At 37.3% G+C, this 22,668-nt stretch overlaps 1 protein-coding gene across 2 annotated transcripts; it reads right to left on the minus strand.

Annotated features, from left to right (window-relative positions):
• Nucleotides 1-2,780: 2,780 nt before the first annotated feature.
• Nucleotides 2,781-21,694, minus strand: LOC121405849. 2 transcript variants are annotated; one of them, XM_041596818.1, is made up of 10 exons: nucleotides 21,616-21,694; nucleotides 18,599-18,984; nucleotides 18,179-18,226; nucleotides 12,806-13,017; nucleotides 11,943-12,032; nucleotides 11,047-11,197; nucleotides 9,048-9,233; nucleotides 5,953-6,240; nucleotides 3,847-4,049; nucleotides 2,781-3,028 (listed from the first exon to the last, which is right to left on the minus strand). In XM_041596818.1, exons 2-10 carry the CDS (start codon nucleotides 18,951-18,953, stop codon nucleotides 2,879-2,881), a joined length of 1,683 nt encoding a protein of 560 aa, XP_041452752.1. In that variant the 5' UTR covers nucleotides 18,954-18,984; nucleotides 21,616-21,694; the 3' UTR covers nucleotides 2,781-2,878. The 2 variants fall into 2 exon arrangements, with proteins under 2 accessions (XP_041452752.1, XP_041452753.1); XM_041596819.1 differs by having other exon boundaries at nucleotides 18,599-18,987.
• Between the last annotated feature and the right edge of the window lie 974 nt (nucleotides 21,695-22,668).

Genomic DNA, 22,668 nt, shown 5'->3' on the forward strand with positions numbered 1-22,668 from the left:
GGAACAAGATAGCCTATGTGAAAACAGAAAAATCAAAGAAACAGATCAACGAAAGTTTGAGAAAAATCGGACAAATAATGAGAAAGTTATGAGCATTTGAATATTGCGATCACTAATGCTATGGAGATAGCGAATTGGCAATGCGACAAAGATGTGTGATGTCACTTGTGAACAACTCTCCCCATTACTTTAGTATATATTTCACTAGAATTGCCTCTTTTATCACATCTATCCATAAATCATGTGTTCTGTCAACATGAGGGCATGTAATACATATTTTTTAAGAATACATCATGGATAAAGAGTTTGTATCATCATAACAAACAGCAAAAAGAGACATTTTGAGGGTATTTTATAGTCCACCAAAGGGAAAGTTGTTCATCAGTGACATCACACATCCTTGTCGCATTGCCAATGTGAGGATCTCCATAGCATTAGTGATTGCAATATTCAAATGCTCATAACTTTCTCACTATTTGTCCGATTTTTCTCAAACTTTCTTTATTCTTATTCTTTGATTTTTCTGTTCTTATACAAGCCTATTTGTTCCAAAGGTTTAATTCCCCTTTAAGTGCGACTCTAAGTCATACTTAAATCTTTGTGAAACACCCCACAGGATAAGTTTGAGTTTACGTTTGAATGTAGATACTGAACGATTGTGGGGCGGACTATTTTAGTGCGAGCCTGGAGCAGACCAAAAACTAACGAGTTACTAAAAAGAGCAACTTTCAGACATGACCTTTCCCTTTTTCAATAAAATAACAATTATATTTGCTTATATAGCGATAAGCACGCAATACTTGATACATGTATCAGAAGTCTTTAAGCGCTCTACATTAATGTAGCATAATTCCCCTGGCCTAATTAGCCGAGTAGCTGTTACACGCACTGCGTTTTACGAAATAAATTCAGTCCCGGTACCCTTTTACCTCACCTGGGTTGGGTGAGGCACAATGTTGGGTGAATTTCTCGCTGAAGGATGACACGTACTGACTTCGAATCGAACCCACGTCCTTTAGATTGAAAGACGATATTCATAACCACTAGACCACCGTCGGTGGAAGGCACTAAAAAATTATTGATGCCAGACACCAAATACGTCTGAACATGAGGACATTTGAATAACATTATGAATATTCATACTTTTTTCAGTGATATAAAAAGCCATATTCAGGTCCGCGGCCAATGGCAATCATCTGCTCATGGGCAAATGGTAATTACGATGATTATTAGTTAAAACTCTGTTACACCTTATCAGACTAATGATGAAACTGGAAGCATTCATAAAAAAGAACAATGATAAGGATTTATTTTTTTTAATCGCTGAACCTAAGTTTATTAAGGGCATATAACAAATGCATAAGCATGTATACCTAATACGAGGACAATGAAGATGACTTTAAAACAAACAGTGTATTAACATGATTAAGAAACCTTAGAGCGTTTTACACATTTTATTATCAACTTTAAAGCTAATAAAGAAATCGAAAACATTCATCAAAAACAAGAATACTTAGAATTTCTCCTACAACCACTAAACCTAAATTTAAAAGGGCCTGAAATCAATGCATAACTATGTTTACTGAATTATGAGGACAATGGAAATACGAAAAAACAGTGAATTTAGAACCTTAAAACTATTTTACATCTTATCAACTTTATGACGAATATATTGAAAGCATTCATCAAAAAGAACAATAGTATTTTTTTCTAAAACTAAATTCATGGTAAATTGCCAATTTGTCTACTGCCAACTCGCCCACTCACCACATGGTCTACTTTCATTTCGTCTAATGCCACTCCCTCCATCAACATTTCTTCTAACAACAATTGGGTCCAATCAGCTTTTCGTCTAATCACCACTTCGTCAATGACTATTTCACACTGCAATTGTATGCATTTATCAAAGAGAACAATAGAGACTTTGTCTAAATCCATGCAATTAACATAAATTTATCAAGGGCATGAAGCAAATGCATAACCATGCATGTTGACAATGAATATAAACGCTCATGTTTTGACCGTTATCTACTTTTAAGAAGAGTAACTTACTCAAAAACGTTCATAAAAAGAACAATTATAATGAAGAATAATTAAATACAAAATGTTCCTAAAAAGAACTTTAATACAAAATCATTCTAAAGCCACTCCATCTAAATTCATCAAGTGCATAAAACAAATGCATAACAGTGCAGACTAAATGATTATGAGGACAGTGAAAATCCTGAAAAAAACATAGAAAGGTATCGACTATTGTAACCCAATTCATTTATAAAACAAAGGACAAGAAACGACTCGTTTAAAACCGCTAAACCCAATTTTAATTGATAACACACAAAAATATTCAAGACGATGTAATGACTACACGTCATCAAAAAATACAAAATGAAGTTTAAAACAATTCCTGATAACGACTGCGAGACACAAAATACTATGTAAATTATATGCAATGTTCTAAAAATTTAGAATCTCAAACTTATGGAAAGTAATCACAATGTAAAATGAACAGGAATTACACAAGTCTTGTGTCATTCTTAGAATGTATTTTAAACCTATTTAGATTAAATATAGTAAAATTGTTAATAACATGAAGACTATGAAGATTATTTAATGTGTGATTTTCCAACCTCATTAATGATGAGGCAAGTTAATAAAGAGGGAAAAAAATCATGGGAGTATGATGGGATGCTAGAAATGATGTATATTCACACATTCAATGTTTTCATAAAAATTCAGTATGCCTGTTTTGTTTTCAAAGGACATTGAGTAAATTTCCTAAAGAAAAATTGATGACATTGATGGATTTCCATATACTTGATATTAATCGGATCAATCGTAAAGCTCTGTAAGACGGGGCCTATATCCTATTTATCCGCATTTAATTGTAGTAGTAGCAGAAGTGAAGCACAACGTTATGATTGCCTCCTTGCAAGCCTTCATAGGGATGTGTTGCCGTCTGACTATCGCGATTATTATCATCCTCGTTATCCCAGCGGAAATATTCCTGGGAGACCGACATCCCATTAACCTTGAAATGCAAAGAAAAAAGACGGAACATCATTATAAAGTAATTAAGGTCTACTAAACATTGTTATTTGATATTGTTTGGGGTTGTTTTTTAAAAGTTGTTGCAATGTCAAACATCCATTGGAAGTTTTGCTGTAGTAGGCCAACGACTTTCTGCTACTGCCTCAACATCATTGCTTTATGTATTTTGTTGATCTGCATGACTTTTTAAATTTCCCATTGTACAAAGTTGTCATTGAGGTATTGTATACAAGTTATTAAGATTTGAAATATTTGAGTTTAAGTTTGAATATCGGGGAAAAGGAAATGATTGAGTGAGAGGAGTTTTTTTTCACAAGTTATCTTAAACTTTCTATAGTTATATTTTTATTTCTGGAGCGATGTGGTCGATGCATCAGTCTTCGGGCTTTGAAAGGGTCTTGGGTTCGAATCACAGCAATGACGTAATTTCCTTCGGCAAGATATGGATCCAGATCATGCTACACTCGACCCAGGCGATGTAAATGGATGCCTGAAAGAAAAGCATTCCTTGATGAAATGCTTGTGCGCTGTTAACGGCCAAGACTTGCCCCCTCCCACGATATGACGCTTTGTGGACTTCCTGCTAGCAATAATGCTATTGGTGCATATTAAATTTTGGAGGACGTTTTGTCTAGAACAAACTCCTCTCCTTTTTTTCTTGCCAAGAGCAGAGCAGAGTCATGCAAGTCATGCACATACTTCTGATAAACAATGGTGAGGATGGGGGATATTATATGTTGTCACCCCCCCCCCTCCCCTCTCCTTCTGTTCTCTCGTTTATTGGCATTCATGACTTACCGATTGGCAGGTTGAATAGAGGGGGAATAGCATGAAATTGTCATCAGTTGGAAGAAAGATGGGATGGTGGGTATAACCATCGGTTCGGCAACAGAAGTACATCCTTGTATTGCTACCATAGTCCCCATCCGGGAGTACCCCCGAAACGCTGTTACGATTGTTATCATCCTCATCATCCCAGTAGATGTTACCCTCTGTGAATCCTGTTTTTGAAAGGATCGAGAAAAAAACACACACAAACGAACCGGTTAATAAATGTGAATTGGCGATTTGATCCACATTGATACGATGCCATGGTGTAACGGTTCTGACTCTCGCCTTGTAATCAGAGGGTCATGTGTTTGAATCCCATCATGGCAAGTCGTCATTTGGCAAGGCGTCAATCCACACTTTGCTACTGTCACCTAAGTGTTTATTGGGTACCGTTAGGAATAAACCGGCACTGTGGTTGGCTTAGCAAGCGTGTGCCTAACAGGCTGCTAAACAGCTATGAATGCAGTGACCGGGTAACAATAATTGTGAAGCGCTTTGAGCAGTCGTATATTGATAGAGCAATATATAAAAAAAAATATATTATTTTCATTATTCAAGACAGTTTTATTTCTTCCTCTCATCTATGGAATGTCTTGTCTTGGTCACAACTCGTCTCGCGCCTCAAAACCGCGTGATCTGCGGCGAGATTTGTATAGAGAATCCTCGCATGCACGGATGTGTTCGGCCTTCCTTGACATTCAAGAAATGACCTGCAGAACACACTGAAGACCTAACTCATATCATAAATTTAAGATAAGGATGACAAACTGAGAAGAAAGGTATGACGGAAATACGACGGCATATCAAAAATAATACGTCATAATAGGGATTACTCTGCCAGACTACACATTAATGTTCATAACAAGTGGAAGGCCTCTGACAGTCTCGCCTTCATCACGTAATGAATATAGCAACAGAGATGACTAAATAATTATTCACAAAAACACAAGTGATCCACAGTCTATTGACCGTGAATGACCTATGACCTCGATCGTGTGACCTGAAACTCTTGTAAAATAATCAGTGATACCTGATTACCCCCATGTCCAAGTTTATTTATTTCAAAGTTATATCTTTCCAAAAATTTAGCCCTTGGTTAAGATTTCAATGTTGTTCATTGCTCATCCATGACATTTGATCTGAATCACGTGACTTGAAACTCACGCATCACGATCCGTGATACTTGATTACCCTCCTGTCCATGTTTCACAATCTAGGTCCATATACTTTTTAAGCTACCATGAAATTACAACAAAAAAAATCTTGGTAAAGATTCCAATGTTGATACTGAAAACATGATCAAACTTCATTGTCTCTAAATGATCTTAGACCTTGGTTATGATCTAAATCTCATCCAAGATGATAAGTGATATACTCGATTAAACTTTTGTCCAAGTCTCAAAACTACATGTAGGTCTATATGATAGGATGAAATGTCAAAAACTTAATATTGGTTAAATATTTTATTGTTGACGCCACCGCCGCCGTCTGAAAAAGAGGAGTATATGGTCCCTCTCTGCTCTGCAAATGAGACAAAAACGGAATTTGCACGGATTTGATCAACTCGCCATAGTGGCGTAATGAGGAAAACCATTGCGCTTGTGATGCAGTAAAGTGAGTATACTATGTATGGGCATGAAATTCATTTGGAAAAAAATTCTCTATTGGATTTGGACGAGTCCAAGATTTCCAGCCTTATTCAAAGTCTTCAATAGCATATTTTGTACTGAGAGAAGAAAATGACAAAAAATGCTAAGAAAAAGGGTTTGCTCTCTGAACAAACTCCCCCTAACAAATAGTGATTAATTCAGTAATTGATTAGTCATTACAATCGAAATTAAAATCAAAATAAAGAAGAGGAATAAACAGAAAAATCTAAATCTAAAATATACAACAGAAAGAAATATGATTAAAAGTTATAAAGATGAAAATTAACAACTAAAAGTAAAATAATATTAATGAGTAAAAAAACTTTTTTTTAAATCACAAATGAAAATTTAGAATAAAAAAAAACTGAAGTTTAGAATTCTCAGCCCCTTCCATAAAAACTAAAATAAACAGACTTTTACGTACCTGATGGACAAGAGCCCTTCTTGTAAATACAGTAGCTGCCCGCTGGCCATGCCCATCCTAAACCAGATGGAGCAGCGCTTGTGGTTTTCATGCAGAAATAATTCCTCATGTTGTTGGATCCTCTCGAACCTTCTAGATGGAACGGGTTAGACCAGTAATTGTTGCTATTGTCGTCTTCTGTATCGTGATAACGATACCCGTCATGCCATCCCTGAGGGCACCCGGTTGTTGGCTTCGGGAGTCCGTAGGTTCCATCAGGCCAAACGAGAGGGATCTTGACTGCGTCGTCTGGGCACAAAAGCAGAAGAAAGAGACTTAATAAATTGATTTTATCCTGAGATTCAACTGTGAGCTTTTAGTTATTCCGTTGGTAGTAACTGTTAAAGGTTCACCGTCAATGCTCCCTGGATTTAAAGGTCGCTGCTTGACATCATACGTGCGAACTGCGGACTGCACCAGCTGCCCATTCGCACCAATGTTATCATAGTTATACGTCGCGTACGCCAATTCCATGTTCCGAATGCCCGAGCTTTGACAATTCTTAGTTCGCATATGCTTCGCCCGCTGTTCGGAGATCTTGGCAGGTTGGCTCCACCTCCTTCTGCTGCGTGAAATCGACGTCAGCAGATATTTTGGACCCATGCTGATGTAACCAAAAACAGCGTAGCGTTTGTGTACTATGAATGTCAGCACTTGCTGCGCGACTGGCTGATGATTGACAGCTGCATGCAAATTGCGTCGATGATCTTCGTAATGAAAATGACGGCGAGTGCATAACCGTCAAACTGAATCCGGGGACGGTGAACCTTTAATGTATTTTGTACAACACATACATAGATTTACAGCTGATTGGGGGAATGTGTCACATGACATTCAGAGGAATGACACCCGTGCAATAGTCGACTATTGCATGTTCGAGCAAGGGGGAGACTGAGACAGTGCAATAGATTACAACTCAACGCGCGTTGTGATCTGCACCTACCTGCATGCGCGTACCCGCATCACTGCGCTGCAGACACCACACTAAGATAAAGCAAAAAAATAAAATGAATAAATAAAAGACGAGAGAATGACCCGAGCAGATCTATGAAGATCTAGTCCTTTTCTTCATTTCCCTCTATTTTGTTTATTTGGCCTATGTTTGACTGTGCCTACAAGTGTTGTATAAAACATATATTCAATGTTTTGTTATTCGTGCGACCATTCGGATATTACATTCGGCATGTTCGGTGCAAGTTGAAGCAGTCTCTTTCACTTCGCTGCGAGTCGTTGAATATACTCTTTCAACTTGCACGCTCATGCAATATTCGAAACAGTCGCACTCATAAACATTGAATAGTTGTTCAGTAGGTATATTTGACGCATGTGTTTTGCTGTATGGTCATAACGTTATTAGGAATCAGTTTTTGTGAATGTTTTTTTTTTGTCATTGCGATTCCGGTACCATGAAATTTACCATTGCGAAAATAAATTGCACGCACTAACCGAATGAATAACAGCAACCTTGCATTATTTTACCCTATTGCAACCCTAACCCTACATCTCAGGGCCTTGATACACGTGCGTCTGCGGCCGCCTCTGACGCCGGCTTTGAGGCTGCCTTCACGCCTGTAATTCGAGTGGTGATACACATTCGTATGGAAGCTTAAAAGTGCCACCGAGATGTTGAGATAATTATCTCGGGAAGTCGACATCCTGATAGCAAAAGATAAGATGACGAGATCCCAGATCTCATCATGTCGACATCTTTTAGAAGAGATGATGAGATGACAAGATCCCAGATCTCATCATGTCAACATCTTCTGGAAGAGATGATGAGATGACAAGATCCCTTATTTCATCATGTTGACATCTTTTAGAAGAGATGTTGAGATGACAAGATCCCGGATCTCATCATGTCAACATCTTTTAGAAGAGATGTTGAGATGACAAGATCCCGGATCTCATCATGTCAACATCTTTTAGAAGAGATGATGAGATGACAAGATCCCGGATCTCGTCATGTCGTCATCTTTTAGAAGAGATGATGAGATGACAAGATCCCGGATCTCATCATGTCAACATCTTGTAGAAGAGATGATGAGATGACAAGATCCAGGATCTCATCATGTCAACATCGTGTAGAAGAGATGATGAGATGACAAGATCCAGGATCTCATCATGTCAACATCTTGTAGAAGAGATGATCAGATGACAAGATATTCGATCCATGATCATGTCATCTAATCATCTCTTCTTAAAGATGTAGACATGACGAGATCCAAGATCTTGTCATCTCATCATCTCTTCTACAAGATGTCAACATGATGAGATCCGGGATCTTGTCATCTCATCATCTCTTCTACAAGATGTCAACATGATGAGATCCGGGATCTTGTCACCTCATCATCTCTTCTACAAGATGTCAACATGATGAGATCCGGGATCTTGTCATCTCATCATCTCTTCTACAAGATGTTAACATGATGAGATCCGGGATCTTGTCATCTCATCATCTCTTCTAAAAGATGTCGACATGATGAGATCTGGGATCTCGTCATCTTATCTTTTGCTATCAAGATATCGACTTCCCGAGATAATTATCTCAACATCTCGGTGGCACTTTTAAGCTTCCACACATTCGCCGAAAGTGAACCGAATGGGCATCTGCCTCGAGATCAATAGAGAGTTTTCGCATTTACTACGGACCCGCCCTCTACAACGCAACGATTCCTTTGTCGAAAGTTGGTGGACCGGGACAGCAGAACATCCGAAGATTTGCACCGGACGAACAGTTGCAAATAATTATCCCATTGTCCATCAAGAGCCAAGAGATTCCGCTGCTGTCCCGGTCTATCGAAAAGAAGCCATTCAAAATGTGCAATATACCGAAAGAGGGGGAAGCGTCTCATTTGTCAAGGATACGGAATGTGTAAGTATACACTGCGCTGTGGAGTTGATTTTATATTTCATCCACCAATTACCATTGTAACTATACCTCTCGGCCAATCAAAGTCAGTGAAACTTGTTGGACTAAAAATAGGATCGATGACCCCCCCCCCTCCTCCTCCAGGGAGAATATGTTATCAATGCTTGAAATATATGTATGGGTATACCAGCTGTTCTTGCAACCACACTCTTGTAGTTGGCATAGCTCTGCATAGCCGTCACCAAGTTGTTTCGTACGCTGGTTATATGGAAAGAGCTGCTGCAGTACCCGGCGTTGATGTAGGTCGACAGAAGTGCCCAGTAACTATCGTCGAATATCTCGTGCATTCCCATCAGTGTAAGTTTGATGGGTTCTGTGAAGATAATCAGATGGATGCACATATTTTATTTCCATAGTTGTCTCCTTACGGTACGTTACGCTACGATTATCCATATCACTTATCATTTCGATACACTGTTAAAAAATACTAGTAATTTTACAAAGAAAATCGTAAATTTACACCATATTTACCTTTTAAAAACAGACGACACAATGATTTAACAAACCAAACGTATTTATTCAGTTATATGTAACGTATAATTACAAGTTTAATGTAAAATACATGTAAAATATAATAATCTTTGTAATGAAAAATACCAACGAACTATCGTGTTTTCGTTGATTGCTGTGCATGTAAATTAACGGCGATTTTCATGTTAAATGAATGTTAAAATGGTGAGGGTTTTTATAACAGTTATCCAGTTTCTTTTGCATTTATACAGGCCATCGTAATTAAACAGTTCATACTGTCTTTTGCAATACATTTACATCTAACCGGTTAGTTACCGATTTATGTTTATAGGCGTATAGCCTTTGCCTTTAGTTTTGGGGTATAGGCCTTCTTATAAAAACCTAGCATGTATATGATGGCGCCTTATGGAAGAATGATGTCCTATCTTTGTTGGCCTGGTAGTACTGATACGATAATCTACTATGGTCCTGGTAAACATCCCTTGGTAGAGACGTTTTAAGGCATTGTCTCTTATGTCAAAGAGTTCCTCTCTTGAATAGGAGTGCAAAGCCATAATCAAAATGATGCCAAGGATTACAGCTCGCCAGTGATTAGCCATGGGTTCCATTGATATGCACTCAAGAGGAAATATACAATAGCCATGAAGTTGGCTTTAGAAAACTGAATCCAATGCCAATGATCAGAATCAAGAAATACATTTCTGCCTAAATGGTCATATATAGAGTGGGTGAATGAAATAAATCAAAACATGTCCAACAGTTTACCTGAGACGTCCTCTTTAAACTAATGTAAACCATAAAGAAATAGACCAGTTCGTAGTTACTTCATGGACAATTTTGGTCAAATGACCTTTCATTTCTTTCATTATGATAGGCAGATTTCAAAGCAAGATATTACGCAAGCTTGCCTTACATAGCAGGATGAAGAAATTGAATAGACCAGGTGACTAGAATAGCACACCAACGAACACTTTATGAAGGTATTTGTTGCATTCCTACTTTGAATGCATATATCATGTTGCACAATGTACTTGGCAAACTGTGAAATACCAGTCGTTCGTGGACGCATTGTTTTTTTTTGTGGATGCAAAAGAAAACCACAATTCAAAAGAATATATGAATAATCAAGACATCAAAGTTGGTGCTTATCTCATTAAGACCTGGTCACACCGCCCGAGCGTTGTTGGAGCGGTTGTGGAGCGGTAGGGAAAGAGGGTAGAATTTCGCTCTCAAAATTGGGGAAAAAATCGAAAACAAAAAAACAACAATCGAAATCTCTCCGCTCTACGACCGTTCCAACAACGCTCGGCCGGTGTGACCATGCCTTAAGATTTTAAACCACCATGTCACTTTAGTACAAATGACCTTCCTCTGATCATGCGTAGAATCTTTTGATCATGCGCAGAAAATAAAGCAAACGAAAATTAGGCCTGCCTGTAATTAAGAGTAGATGGGTTTAGCTAGTGAAGTAATACACTTTTGCATATCTTATCATCCATGCATGCCCTCAAAGCCAACCGTGTACGATGTGTAAGTACTCCCACAGCTCGCTTCACATCCTTTGTTTTAATTATGAATTCCATCATAATAATCTTTTATTTGACAATGTTAACTTCTTCTTTTTTTCAAAGGAACAAAAATACAAGATCTCTTACCATTCATGGACGTACTTCCGACCGTGTAGGATGTGTAAGAACTTCCGAAACTGTCCCCGCTCTGCAGCCCACTGTTGAAGGTGTCCATGTTGACAGTCAGAGAGGCGCTGAATCCTTTGTACGACCCCGAAGCGCTGAGACTTGCTCCAACCTGTGTAGAGAGGTATTTCCTAGTTTCAGTCAGTTAAAACAATCCCCTTTCTTTCTCGTATCATAATCTCTAAATGCAAAAGAGCTAATCTTGCTCCTTCTCACAATCCTCTTGGAGTGATAGTAGGCACCAAATCCCTTGGGGATGAAATGTACTTCGTTTTTAGAGTGCATTATTACTCCTTTTGGAGTGAATTGCATGTGCATCTTCTTGCAGTTCACTCCAAAAGAAGTCATGATCCACTCTTCAAGGGAGGCACAGCTCACTCCAAAGGGATTGGTCCCTAGTATCACTCTTAGGTGCGATTAAGGACTAGAACAGCTTTTCGCATTTAGAGAGTAATCTTATTTTTTATGCTTTTGTTTTTGATGTCCGTTATTGTAGTAGCTTTAACTTGTATTTCAATTGGAAATAGTGTAAAATTGGTTACAAAATCGCGAATGTCGTAACTTGGTAACAGCGCCCTTGCATGTAGCATAAAATTTGAATAAAAAAGTGGTGCAAAGAAACTTTTATTTCGTCGTTTGTTTGCTTTTACAACTTACAATTTTTGACATCACCAGCAAGAACAATTTTTCAAGATCAACGAATTCGCTATATTGTTTTTTATTATTCACTTTTATGAAGAGAAACTTACTATTTTTCCTATTTTCATGGAACTTCCTTAGTCATTAATTAATGGTTGTGGGGAGGCTGGCCACATTTTATGTTACATTATAGTTACAAAAATGAAAGAGAAAGTTACATGTTCCGAAGCGTATTCTACAAAAGTAGATCTTGACTCCTCGTAGTTGGTTCCTGTCCTCACTCCAAGATCCACTTCAATTACAACGTGCTGTTAATGGATGAAAAATAAACATCAGCATTAGTAAACCTTCACTCTCAGAAAAATTGGAAAGTCAATTCGTACCCATTTTTTGGAACCCTTTTGTTCATGTTTATTCTAAATTCGGAATCGACGAGAATAATGGTCCACAAAAGACTTATTCTACGTGCTCAAGAATCGTAAAAGGTTTTACAAAGGACCAAACATGTTTAAAGTGGTTCTTTAAGACGGGCAAATAGGGAGCCATTAAGGATCCCAAATAAAGGACAAGCAGCGAACTCTCTAAGAACCGTCTTCTAAGAGTGTTACAAAAGTCACATAATCGCCTTAGTCGAAGAGCACTTTTTAACAGATTATGCAAACATGTAACTATTATCCGATAATTCGAAATTTTCCTAATTTTTTTTTAAAAGGACAAAATTTTATGGTCCCAGGAAAAATGGATTAGAGTGTCATCTTGCTAGTTACTTGTGCATTTGGAACATTGCGAAAATTTGTAACTATAGAAAAGCAAGATATTAGACCGTTTTATCGTTTATTATATTTCACAAGAGAGTTGGATGACTCTGTAATGATAACATTTCTGGACGTTTTGGTCAGGTAACAAGGTAACGAACCAAAGATCATAGATGTATCAAAAGAGTTACAATCCAAAATTTCGGCTTATTCAGGTCAGCGTAAAATCAATGGACTGCTTTTGTAAAATTTCTTTGTACAAAGTATTGCAAATTTTCATTTTTTCATTATTTGGTGTTAGAATAAAAAAAACGATGTTTACTTACCGTTCCCCACGAATCAAGGAATGACATGTATGAATTATAATCGTATGTGCTTGGAAGATTGCAAGCATCTGCAACAAAGCCATTGTTGAGGGCGTATGCGTCAGGTGAAGCAAGCTCAGTTTTGTAACGGGCATTACCGGTATTAGTAATCGTCTGGGTGCCATAGAACACTGATTGTTCAGTAGACATGCGATTGGTAATCTGCTCGTAGCCTGCAGAGAAATGACATAGCATACAAAGATACAATGTTTGGAGAAGGAATTATTAGCTCTCGGCTTGACTGGTAGGCCTAATTACCATTTTTACCGAGGGGCCAAGCTCCAAGAAAAATAAAAAGTGGTATTTTCAGTCCAACCGAGGCTTATTGATTCCCGATACACTTTTGAACGCCTCGTATATTTTTTGTTTACATATCCTATACTTTTGATGTAAGAACGATGAATCTGAATCACAAATTTTAGGGTCTTTGGAATTGGGAAAATAGAAATTTCTATGGCTTTCCTAATTGGTGATGCTCTGCAACGGAAATTTAGGCGAAAAATGGGGGTCTCAACCGCGGCACACACCACCCCAACCCCCCCTGGCAAAAATCTACGCGCTACGCTGCATAGCTCATTTAAAGTGTAACTTCGTATTTTGACTTCGATACTTTCCGTTTAGCCACTGGGCACAGCCTGCGGAATTTGATTAGTGTCCGCGGGGTTGCATCACTGGACTTGCCCGGTACAGATCTGTTGTGCTCCATTTTATCATTGGCGTCACGGCATATTAAATTTTCGTAAGGGATACTTCACGTCTCATTATTCTATTTGATCCAATTTTGATACAGGATTTAAACAGTTTAGGATATAATGACGAATAAGGCCTGTATTTAGTTTTGGTACCCCCCCCCCCCCCTTAAAAAGAAAGGAAACTGCATACACTACTATGATGATGATAATAATGGTCATTTCATGTCATGTATAGCGCATGACACATGAATAACGTCTCTATGTGCTTCCAAAGGACTTTGATATTATTACCCCGCTGTAGCTCAAGCAGCCTTTCCAGCACTCAGCATTTCAAGGAATAAATTCCTGCCAGGTACCCATTCACCAGACCTGGGTTGAGAGCAGCACAATGTGGATAAATTTCTTGCTGAAGGAAACTACGCCATATATATATATATATATATATATATATGTGTGTAAAGTTATACATGTACAACAGCTTTTGGCAACTCTTTTTTTATTTAAATATTGTAAGAAATGGATGAAGAGAACAATGGTAGGCGTAGCTTAAATCAAGGTTCCCCAGAGCTACCCTTTGGAAAAATTGGTGATGCCGAAAAAATGTCTCTGCCGGGAATGTGTACTGTATCGAAGCAATAGCTTTGATCCAGCTGAGGCATGGCGGCTTGTCATTGTTCAAAACTCACCTTCACCCGACAAAGGAATATATAATTGGTATAGTGTCGAAAATCTGTCTATCTGACGGTCAATCGGATCGGGCTCGCCCTAGCTACTAACCGTCTCTGTGGTCTAGTGGTTAAGGCACCGGCGTTCAAAGCTGGGGGCCCGGGTTCGATTCCCGGCAGAGACATTTTTTCGGCATCACCAATTTTTCCAAAGGGTAGCTCTGGGAACCTTGATTTAAGCTACGCCTACCATTGTTCTCTTCATCCATTTCTTACAATATATATATGATTTTTCTGCTATTTTTTGTAACAATTAAATAAAAATATCAGGTATAAATATATTTCAATTAGATTATTAGATTGTGTATATGTATATCTTATTAATTATATCATTTACTTTGTATGTTATGCTAAGAAAAAAATGATTTCACTTGTATATGATTTTATTGGAATGTGGAAATAATTAAATCAAATCAAATCCAATCAAAAACTCGACATTGATCTAGAAACTCAACAATGCCTTATCCCGAAGAACCCGACATGTCCTAATCTCTACTTCCTCCCCAAAATTCACAACCCCAACATTCCAGGCCGGCACATTGTATCAGGTTGCTCTTGTCCAACAGTCCAAATATCAAAATACCTTGATTTCTATCTACGCCCTCTCACGGAAAAACTACCCTTCCACATTAAAGACACCAGTAACTTCTTGAAACACATCAAACAAATCAACAGAGACCCGACACAATTTCCTCCAGAACAATCCTTGTAATAGCTGACGTAACATCCCTATATACAAACATACCCCACAATGAAGGAATGGAAGCTTGTCAAAAAGCACTAAACTCAAGACAAAATCAAAACCAACCCACACACCTATTCATCATACTGTTCGAAATAATACTCAAACTCAACAACTTCCAAATCAACGTCAAACACTACCTCCAAGTTGAAGGTACAGCAATGGGTACCCCTGTCGCCCCTCCATATGCCAACCTCTTTATGGGTCAAATTGAAGAAATAATAAACCAAATGAATTCACCCACTTTCACAAAATCATGGAAACGGTATATTCATGACATTTTCTTCATGTGGAATGGCTCGCCGCGCACACTCGAAAGGTTCCAGGGGGAAAGAACAAGCAGCATCATTCCATTAAATTCACTTTCGAATCATCCCACTTCCAGACACACTTCCTAGACATATCACTCACAATACACAATGACCAAATAGAAACAGAACTTTATACGAAACCCACCGATTCACACGCCTACCTCCTACCCTATTCATGCCACCCCAAACACTCCATCAACAGCATACCATACAGCCAAGCACTAAGAGTAAGACGAATTTGTTCCGAAGCTAGCCGAGAAGACCACCATCTCGGCCAGCTTTGAAGACCGGGACTACAACCCACAAATTGTTAAAAAAAGCAAATAGAAAAGGCAAAAGAAAAACCCAAAGAACAACTCCTCACATATCAGTCCAATCAAAAACAAAACAACAACATCTACTTCCCCAAGACCTTCTCACCCGTAACAGCCAAAGTACCAAAAATGATTAAACAAAACATTTCCCCATCCTACAACAATCGGCAACAACAGCCAACATCTACCCAAACAAGCCCACAACATCCACCGTAGAGGGCGCACCCTACACAACCTCCTTGTCAGGGCGCCAATGACCCCCACGGGATTCTTGAAATGTTAATCACACAAATGCATTCTCCATAATCACATCAAGGACACCACGAAATTCACCAGCACCGTAACAAAACAAAATTACACAATAACATCACACATCACATGCAAATCCACCTGGATAATATACCTCATTACTTGTACCAAATGCAAAAAACAATATGTTGGCAAAACTGAAACCACCCTTTACACCCGATTTAACAATACGAGATCCGAAATACGGAACTTCCATTCACCACAGCACAAGACTCTCCCATACACAGTGCACTTCAACCTTCAATCCCATTCCCTAGAAAATGTCCAAATTACCGGGATCGAGTCAATCAGAAGTAGGTCACGTGAAGCAATACAACACCGAGAGTCATTTTGGATATCAAAACTAAAAACATTACAACCACATGGTATCAATGCCGAACAATAGATCACTGACCACCCAAAGTCCCCCCCCCCTACTCCTGATTGACTCTAACCCCACGACCCATTTCCGTTTCCCCTTTCAAGAGTCAATGCACTTTCGCATTCACTTATATACACACACATCACCCACCTGGTTAAAGGAAACCAAAACTCAAGAAGAGAGGTAATCTTATTGGAAAGAGTAACATGAGAGGAACAATTTTCAAAAAGTTCATCAAAATCGGTTAAGAAATAAGCAAGTTATGGGAATTTGAAAACTCTTGTTGTACTTTCTATGGGCATCCTCAAATTGGCAAACATGCTTCAAAATGGCTGATTTTGTGGACAACTCTCCATTTGTTTTGTACACAAATTTTCAGATTTTCTTCATTATCTTTCAAAGTGCATCTTGCCTCCTGATGAGCACAACATTATGTCACGGGAAAATATAATCTACACCATATATGTTAAGGTCAGGAGGAGATAATGTGAAATATGTAAAATAAAGGGGAAAATCCGAAAATATGTGTACAAAACAAATGGAGAGTTGTCCACAAAATCAGCCATTTTGAAGTATGTTTGCCAATTTGAGGATCCACATAGTAAGTACAACAAGACTTTTTAATCGTCCATAACTTGCTTATTTCATAACCGATTTTGATGAAACTTTTATTTTATTTGTTCCTCTCATTTTACTCTTTCCAATAAAGTTGCTTCTCTCCTTGGGTTTTGGTTACCTTTAAGCACTTACAGTAAATCTTCAGGGTAAGAAATCAGATATTTATAATTTTTATTGTATACATCACTTATTTATCGCAGAACCACATATATTGTTCTTACCTCTACCTTATATGATACTTTGTGTAATCACTAGCACTACCAAGGCTAATTATATAGGAGTAGGATTTGTTGGGTGTCTGCGCGTATGTGTGAGTGCGTGTGACTGCGAGTGTGATTACATACATAAGTTCACGTGCTTAGACGCGAATATATATGAATCAATACCTTTCCTTAGTATGTACTCAATATTTATTATACAGTACACACACTACAATATGTCTATATACTTTCCTAAAATATTTGTAATAAAAATTTGTGCAAACTTAATCTATTTTATTTAATAGCTTTTGGATAAATTAAGCATTACCAATGCAATACAACTTCTTTTGAGATATATATTGTTTTGAGATATATGTATATTATACATTTTGAGATATATGCATTATTATGCATTTTGAGATATATGTATTATTTGTATTATTTTTTATGAACAATAGTCATATGGGCACTTAATTAACAAATTTAGTAATTTGATATACAGAGGAAAGCTTCTTACAAAATATTTTCTAAATTTGTTAGCCAATGTCATGCTTGATAATATAGGTTCCATAAACAAAGCAGAAAATACAAAGATATTTTGTTCTGGTGTAACAGTGGTAAATTTACGCAATAAAACAGTTTTATTCTATTATTTTCATTTCATTACCGTTAAAGGGCACAGATTTTCATAAAATCTTATAATTAACTGGAATGTTGATCACGTAATGTGAAAAATCAACACTGTAGATGGTCTAAGCAATCTAAAAATAAGATATTCTCGATTTCTTTGTTTTTAATAGAAAGTTCTCATCAATTTTGTCCACATTTTACCGCTTTTCAAAGATGTTGAAAGAGTAAATTACCATGAGTAGTATCATTTACCAGAGAAAAACTCTGATTTTTTTTGGTATAATGGCAAAGAAATCTTATTCAAATAACCAATATATTATTTTGTCATTGTTTCTAATCATATTTCTTTAATGCTTACAAAATTTAACATTAACATTATTGAAGACACTATAAAGTACTTTAATTAGTGAAGTTCCCTCTCAAAACACTTACGTGAACTGGCAGAAAATGATACACTGGCGAAGATGCTACTGTAAGAACCTAGAGATGACAAAACATATGCAAAGAAATATAGGCCACTGTCAGATATTAAATAACAAAAAAGATACATGATAAATCACAAAGATGTTCAAAATATATTAAGATTTTAATTGTAATAGAATGTTGTATCATTATGATGCCATGTTGTATGTAACTTTAGGACAATCCAGGGGCCCGTTGCAGAAAGAGTTGCGTTTAAACGCAAGCCAAAAAATCAATCGCAAGTCCCAAATGCGCGTTGTTGATTGGTTGAAAATCAAGTTGCGCGTGATTTTTAGAGTTGCGATTGATTGCAACTTTTTCTGCAACGGGCCCCAGTTCGGATATAAAATCTTAGATTGTGGAACCATACCAACAGATTTGTTAACTTACCAGAGACGGCAACTTGAGCGGAGAGCTTGGAGGCGTAACTTGACTCCCCATAAAACGTCGTATGAGTTGACGATGTAACCGCGCTGCTGCGATGGATGAACTCAACCTCGTCGGGAACCGAATACAGGTTATCGTTTGACGTTCTCGAAAGGTCGTAGGTCATTTTGAAGATCCGTCGAGTGACCAAGAGGCCTGGGTCTACCCCTCCGATTCCGAAGCTTCCCTCAGGGTTACCGTCAATGATGTCGTACCCGATACCGATGAAGTTGATACCGCTTGGTGTTGGGAGCTGCGCATGCACAGCTACCATCGTCACCATCACCAGCAGGATGGCTCTCTTAACGCGGTCGACCATCTTAGAATTCAAATATACTCCTGAATATTACCTGCTGAGCAATTATCAAAGTATTCACGTATTGGTATCAATGATTGCAAGAGAGAGCCAAAAGTTAATGCGTTTTCTGTTAATCAATTATTTATTGTAGGAAAAACTCAAATTTTCAATGTCCTGTGCCCAGGGGCGTCGTGAGGCCTTTTTCCAGTAAGGGGTTGTAGATGCCCTGATTACCGACAAATATCGGTAGCGATTACCGACGTCCGGTAACCATGAATTTTGAAAGTGTTCTACATTCTCCCTAAACACATTTTTTTGTCATACCCAGGATCAGTTTCAGCTTTTATCGATGGGGGAGGGGGGATATTTTCATTAACATTTTCCCGTCGCAGCCGCCGAAATCTGATTTTCTTCTTTTCTTTTTTTAAAGGGGTCAGTCCTAACTAAACTTTCATTTTAGAAGCAACAAAAGGTATTCCATGTGGCCTGAATATGAATTACCACGCGACCGCGAGCTCAAAATTTTGGATATTTTATATATTTAGCCTTGAAAATTGAACATTGTGAACAAATTTTGTAATTGTCATGAGGCGTATCTAACTAAACGATCCATGCAAGCGCAAAGCGCGAGTTAAAATTTGCAATATACTGGCCAGCAAACAAAAGACCTGTTCGCAGTGATCCATGAAAAATACATTTCTCTCAAATCCCAAAATGCGAGCGCAGAGCGCGAGCTAAATAATTTTATATTTCTACCTGAAAACTTGATCGTAACCATGAAGATGGTGGATAAATAGTCTAAACAAATGATCCGAAGCGCGAGCTAAATTTTGTATTTCGACCAGAAAAATGGACATTGTAAGCTTTTGCATGAATATTATGCATATATAGTAATTCATGTGAGCGCGAGCTAAAACTTTTAATCAATCGTTCTGAAAAGGAAATGTTTATCAGCTCTTTGCAGTGACTCATGATAATAATATATTTCTCACTAATCAAATAGACCGAGCGCAAAGCGCGAGCTGAAATCTTTTGAGATATTAGACCTGAAAACTTCACTAGTTTTTAATAGAGAACACAGTAAACAAGCGTGAAGCGCAAGCTGAAGTTTTCTTCAGATTAAGAACGAAAAACATTCATACCAATAAAACAATGAAGAATGTCGGTATAGAAGCAACTATTGCGAGCATGAACGGCCATTTTTTTTTATTATAAAGCCTAAAAATTTGACATTTTCAACTGAAATTTGAATTCAGACCTTTCATGAAGTTGTTGTAATCACAAAAAGGAAGGGTATCATTGAATGATGCGAACGCGAAGCGCGAGCTGAAAATTTTTATTTGAAAACTAAATATTTTTGTAGGTTTGGAATTAAAACAAACTCAGTTTCTGCATCTTTATTTGAACAAGATCTCAGTCTACATTAATGCGAGGCGTGAGCTGAACATTTTTGAATATTTTGACTTAAAAACTAAACGTTCTTACATGTTTCTACATTAAAACAAACAGGGTTTCTGCATCTGTGATTTTTGGGATATTCGACTTGAAAACTAAACGTTTTTACATGTTTATACATTAAAAAAAATAGTTTCTCCATCTGTAATTGTGTATCTCAAAAAACATTAATGCGAGCGCGAAGCACGAGCTGAAGATATTGGATATTTTGACTTGAAAACCATACGTTTTTACATTAATTCATGTACTTTGTCTCCGAATTGTGAACTTTAATTCGTTCATATTTACTTGAAATTAATTCCATTTACTTTATTTCTTTATATAACATATTGTTTTTGTATTGCAATGTATCAATTTAAGCACAAATTTTAAATAGATTATTGATTTAAATGTATTTATTTTTTTATGCCAGGAACGCGATGTAAAACAGTTTTTTAAAAACAAATTCACTTTCTGTATGTGTAATTGAGCAAGCTGTGTATCCCAATGAACATAATGCCAGCGCGAAGCGGAAGTTGAGATCTTTGTTTTTATATAATTTGACTTGAAAACTAAACATTTTTACATGTTTTTACATTAAAACAAACTTAGTTTCTGCATCTGTAATCAAACAAGCTGTGTATCTCATTGAAACATTATGCCATAGCGAGCTGAAATTTTTAGATATTTTGATTTTAAAACTTAACTTTTGAAATTGTTGGTTTAGCACTGATCCGAACGGGAAATTTTAAGCACTGTTTAACATCAATATGATCCCATTCAGATCCCATTTACTTATTCAAATTGTTCCCTTTTTCATCCCTCCTCCTCTGACCAGCTTCCTCAGTCTTCTTGGACTAATTCAACACATTTTGCTTCCTGTTCTTGTCATACTTTCTCCAATCTATTAATGTATTCTCTCGCAGTTTATTGTACATAGGCCATCATGCCGATTGTAAGGAATACGTATTAGTGAAGAGCACTAGGCCTATGATAGCAAACTTATTCGAGATCGAAACACATATAGGGTTAAACTATCACCAACTATCACCACACAGAGAGAGATAGCAATAACATTACCTCGTTTTAGAAAAAAAAATCGATTTACACCCTGCAGAACAACAACAAATTACATCAAGTTAGGTTACACAGCAACGAACGAATTTTAAAACGAAAGCCTTTGTCAATGGACTCTAAAAATTCACCAGAAGAATTGTTAAGACTTAAAGAAAAGTTTGGGGAGTTTTACCTTTGATTCGTCTCCTTCTTCGCGGCGGTTCTCTCATCTGAATGTCGACTGTGTCCTTTGCAACCTAAATTGCTTTCTGGCAGGCAGTGAATTGCTAGACGGAACGTGGTTGAATTTGACTGGAAGCAAACAAGATTGCTGCATCATGTTTCTTAGATTCTAATTGGTGGACAGGTGGATTAAGCCCAGCCCATCACTGCAAACTCTAGCCAATCAAGGCAGTTGTGACCTTGTAATTATGATAGTCGATGAATACGTCGTGTTTCTTCTAATGAATGTCAAAATGTCAAAATATATTGTTGGTTTTAACAGTACACTTCATAGAGTCAACTTCATTGGTGTTAGCCTAAAACATTGCACAGAAATTGGTTTCGAGATAATGCAAAATAAGAGTTTTACTCCTGTTGGAAAAATTACATTTTACTTTTTTTAAGTTGCTGGGGCTTTCTCAGAATACATCTATAGTTATTTTACCTGCATCAAGTATACCCGATTGTTTTCTTAAGAAAGAGATCAAAATGATTTTACTCATTTATTCATGAATACATTTGGGTCCATATTCTGAAGTCTTGCCTAACGTAGGTCATAATCGTTCTCTACTCCAGAATTATGTGAACACCTATAAGAACACAGAATATGTATCGTCAACTGTCCTTCCTGATATACAGCAACCAGGAGGTCTTAGTCGAAAATTTGTAAATCGAAATAGCAGTGTTATGTTATATTACATAATTTTTTTTTAAAGAACATAACTTTATGAAACATAATTTGCTCAGTGCCTATGTCTTCATTGTTCCTGATACTCGTAATGTCTGTTAACGATATATATAATCCTGTTGTACTAAAACCTCCCGTTTTCAAGTCAATATACACCAAATATATTTCCTCGCACTTCGAATTATTATTGTTTTATGTAGTGACATTTCATTTTAAGGTCTTAATATAAAACATTTTCCGTCCGTGCTTACGTTCGCATTAGTAGGTTAGTGATATGTCTGCTCTTCATGATTTCCTAAAATCAGTCCTTAGAAATGTCCCTTTTTTCTGATCTGA

The sequence above is a fragment of the Lytechinus variegatus genome, chromosome 19, assembly GCF_018143015.1.
Source record: "Lytechinus variegatus isolate NC3 chromosome 19, Lvar_3.0, whole genome shotgun sequence".
Classification (NCBI taxonomy): Eukaryota; Metazoa; Echinodermata; class Echinoidea; order Temnopleuroida; family Toxopneustidae; genus Lytechinus; species Lytechinus variegatus.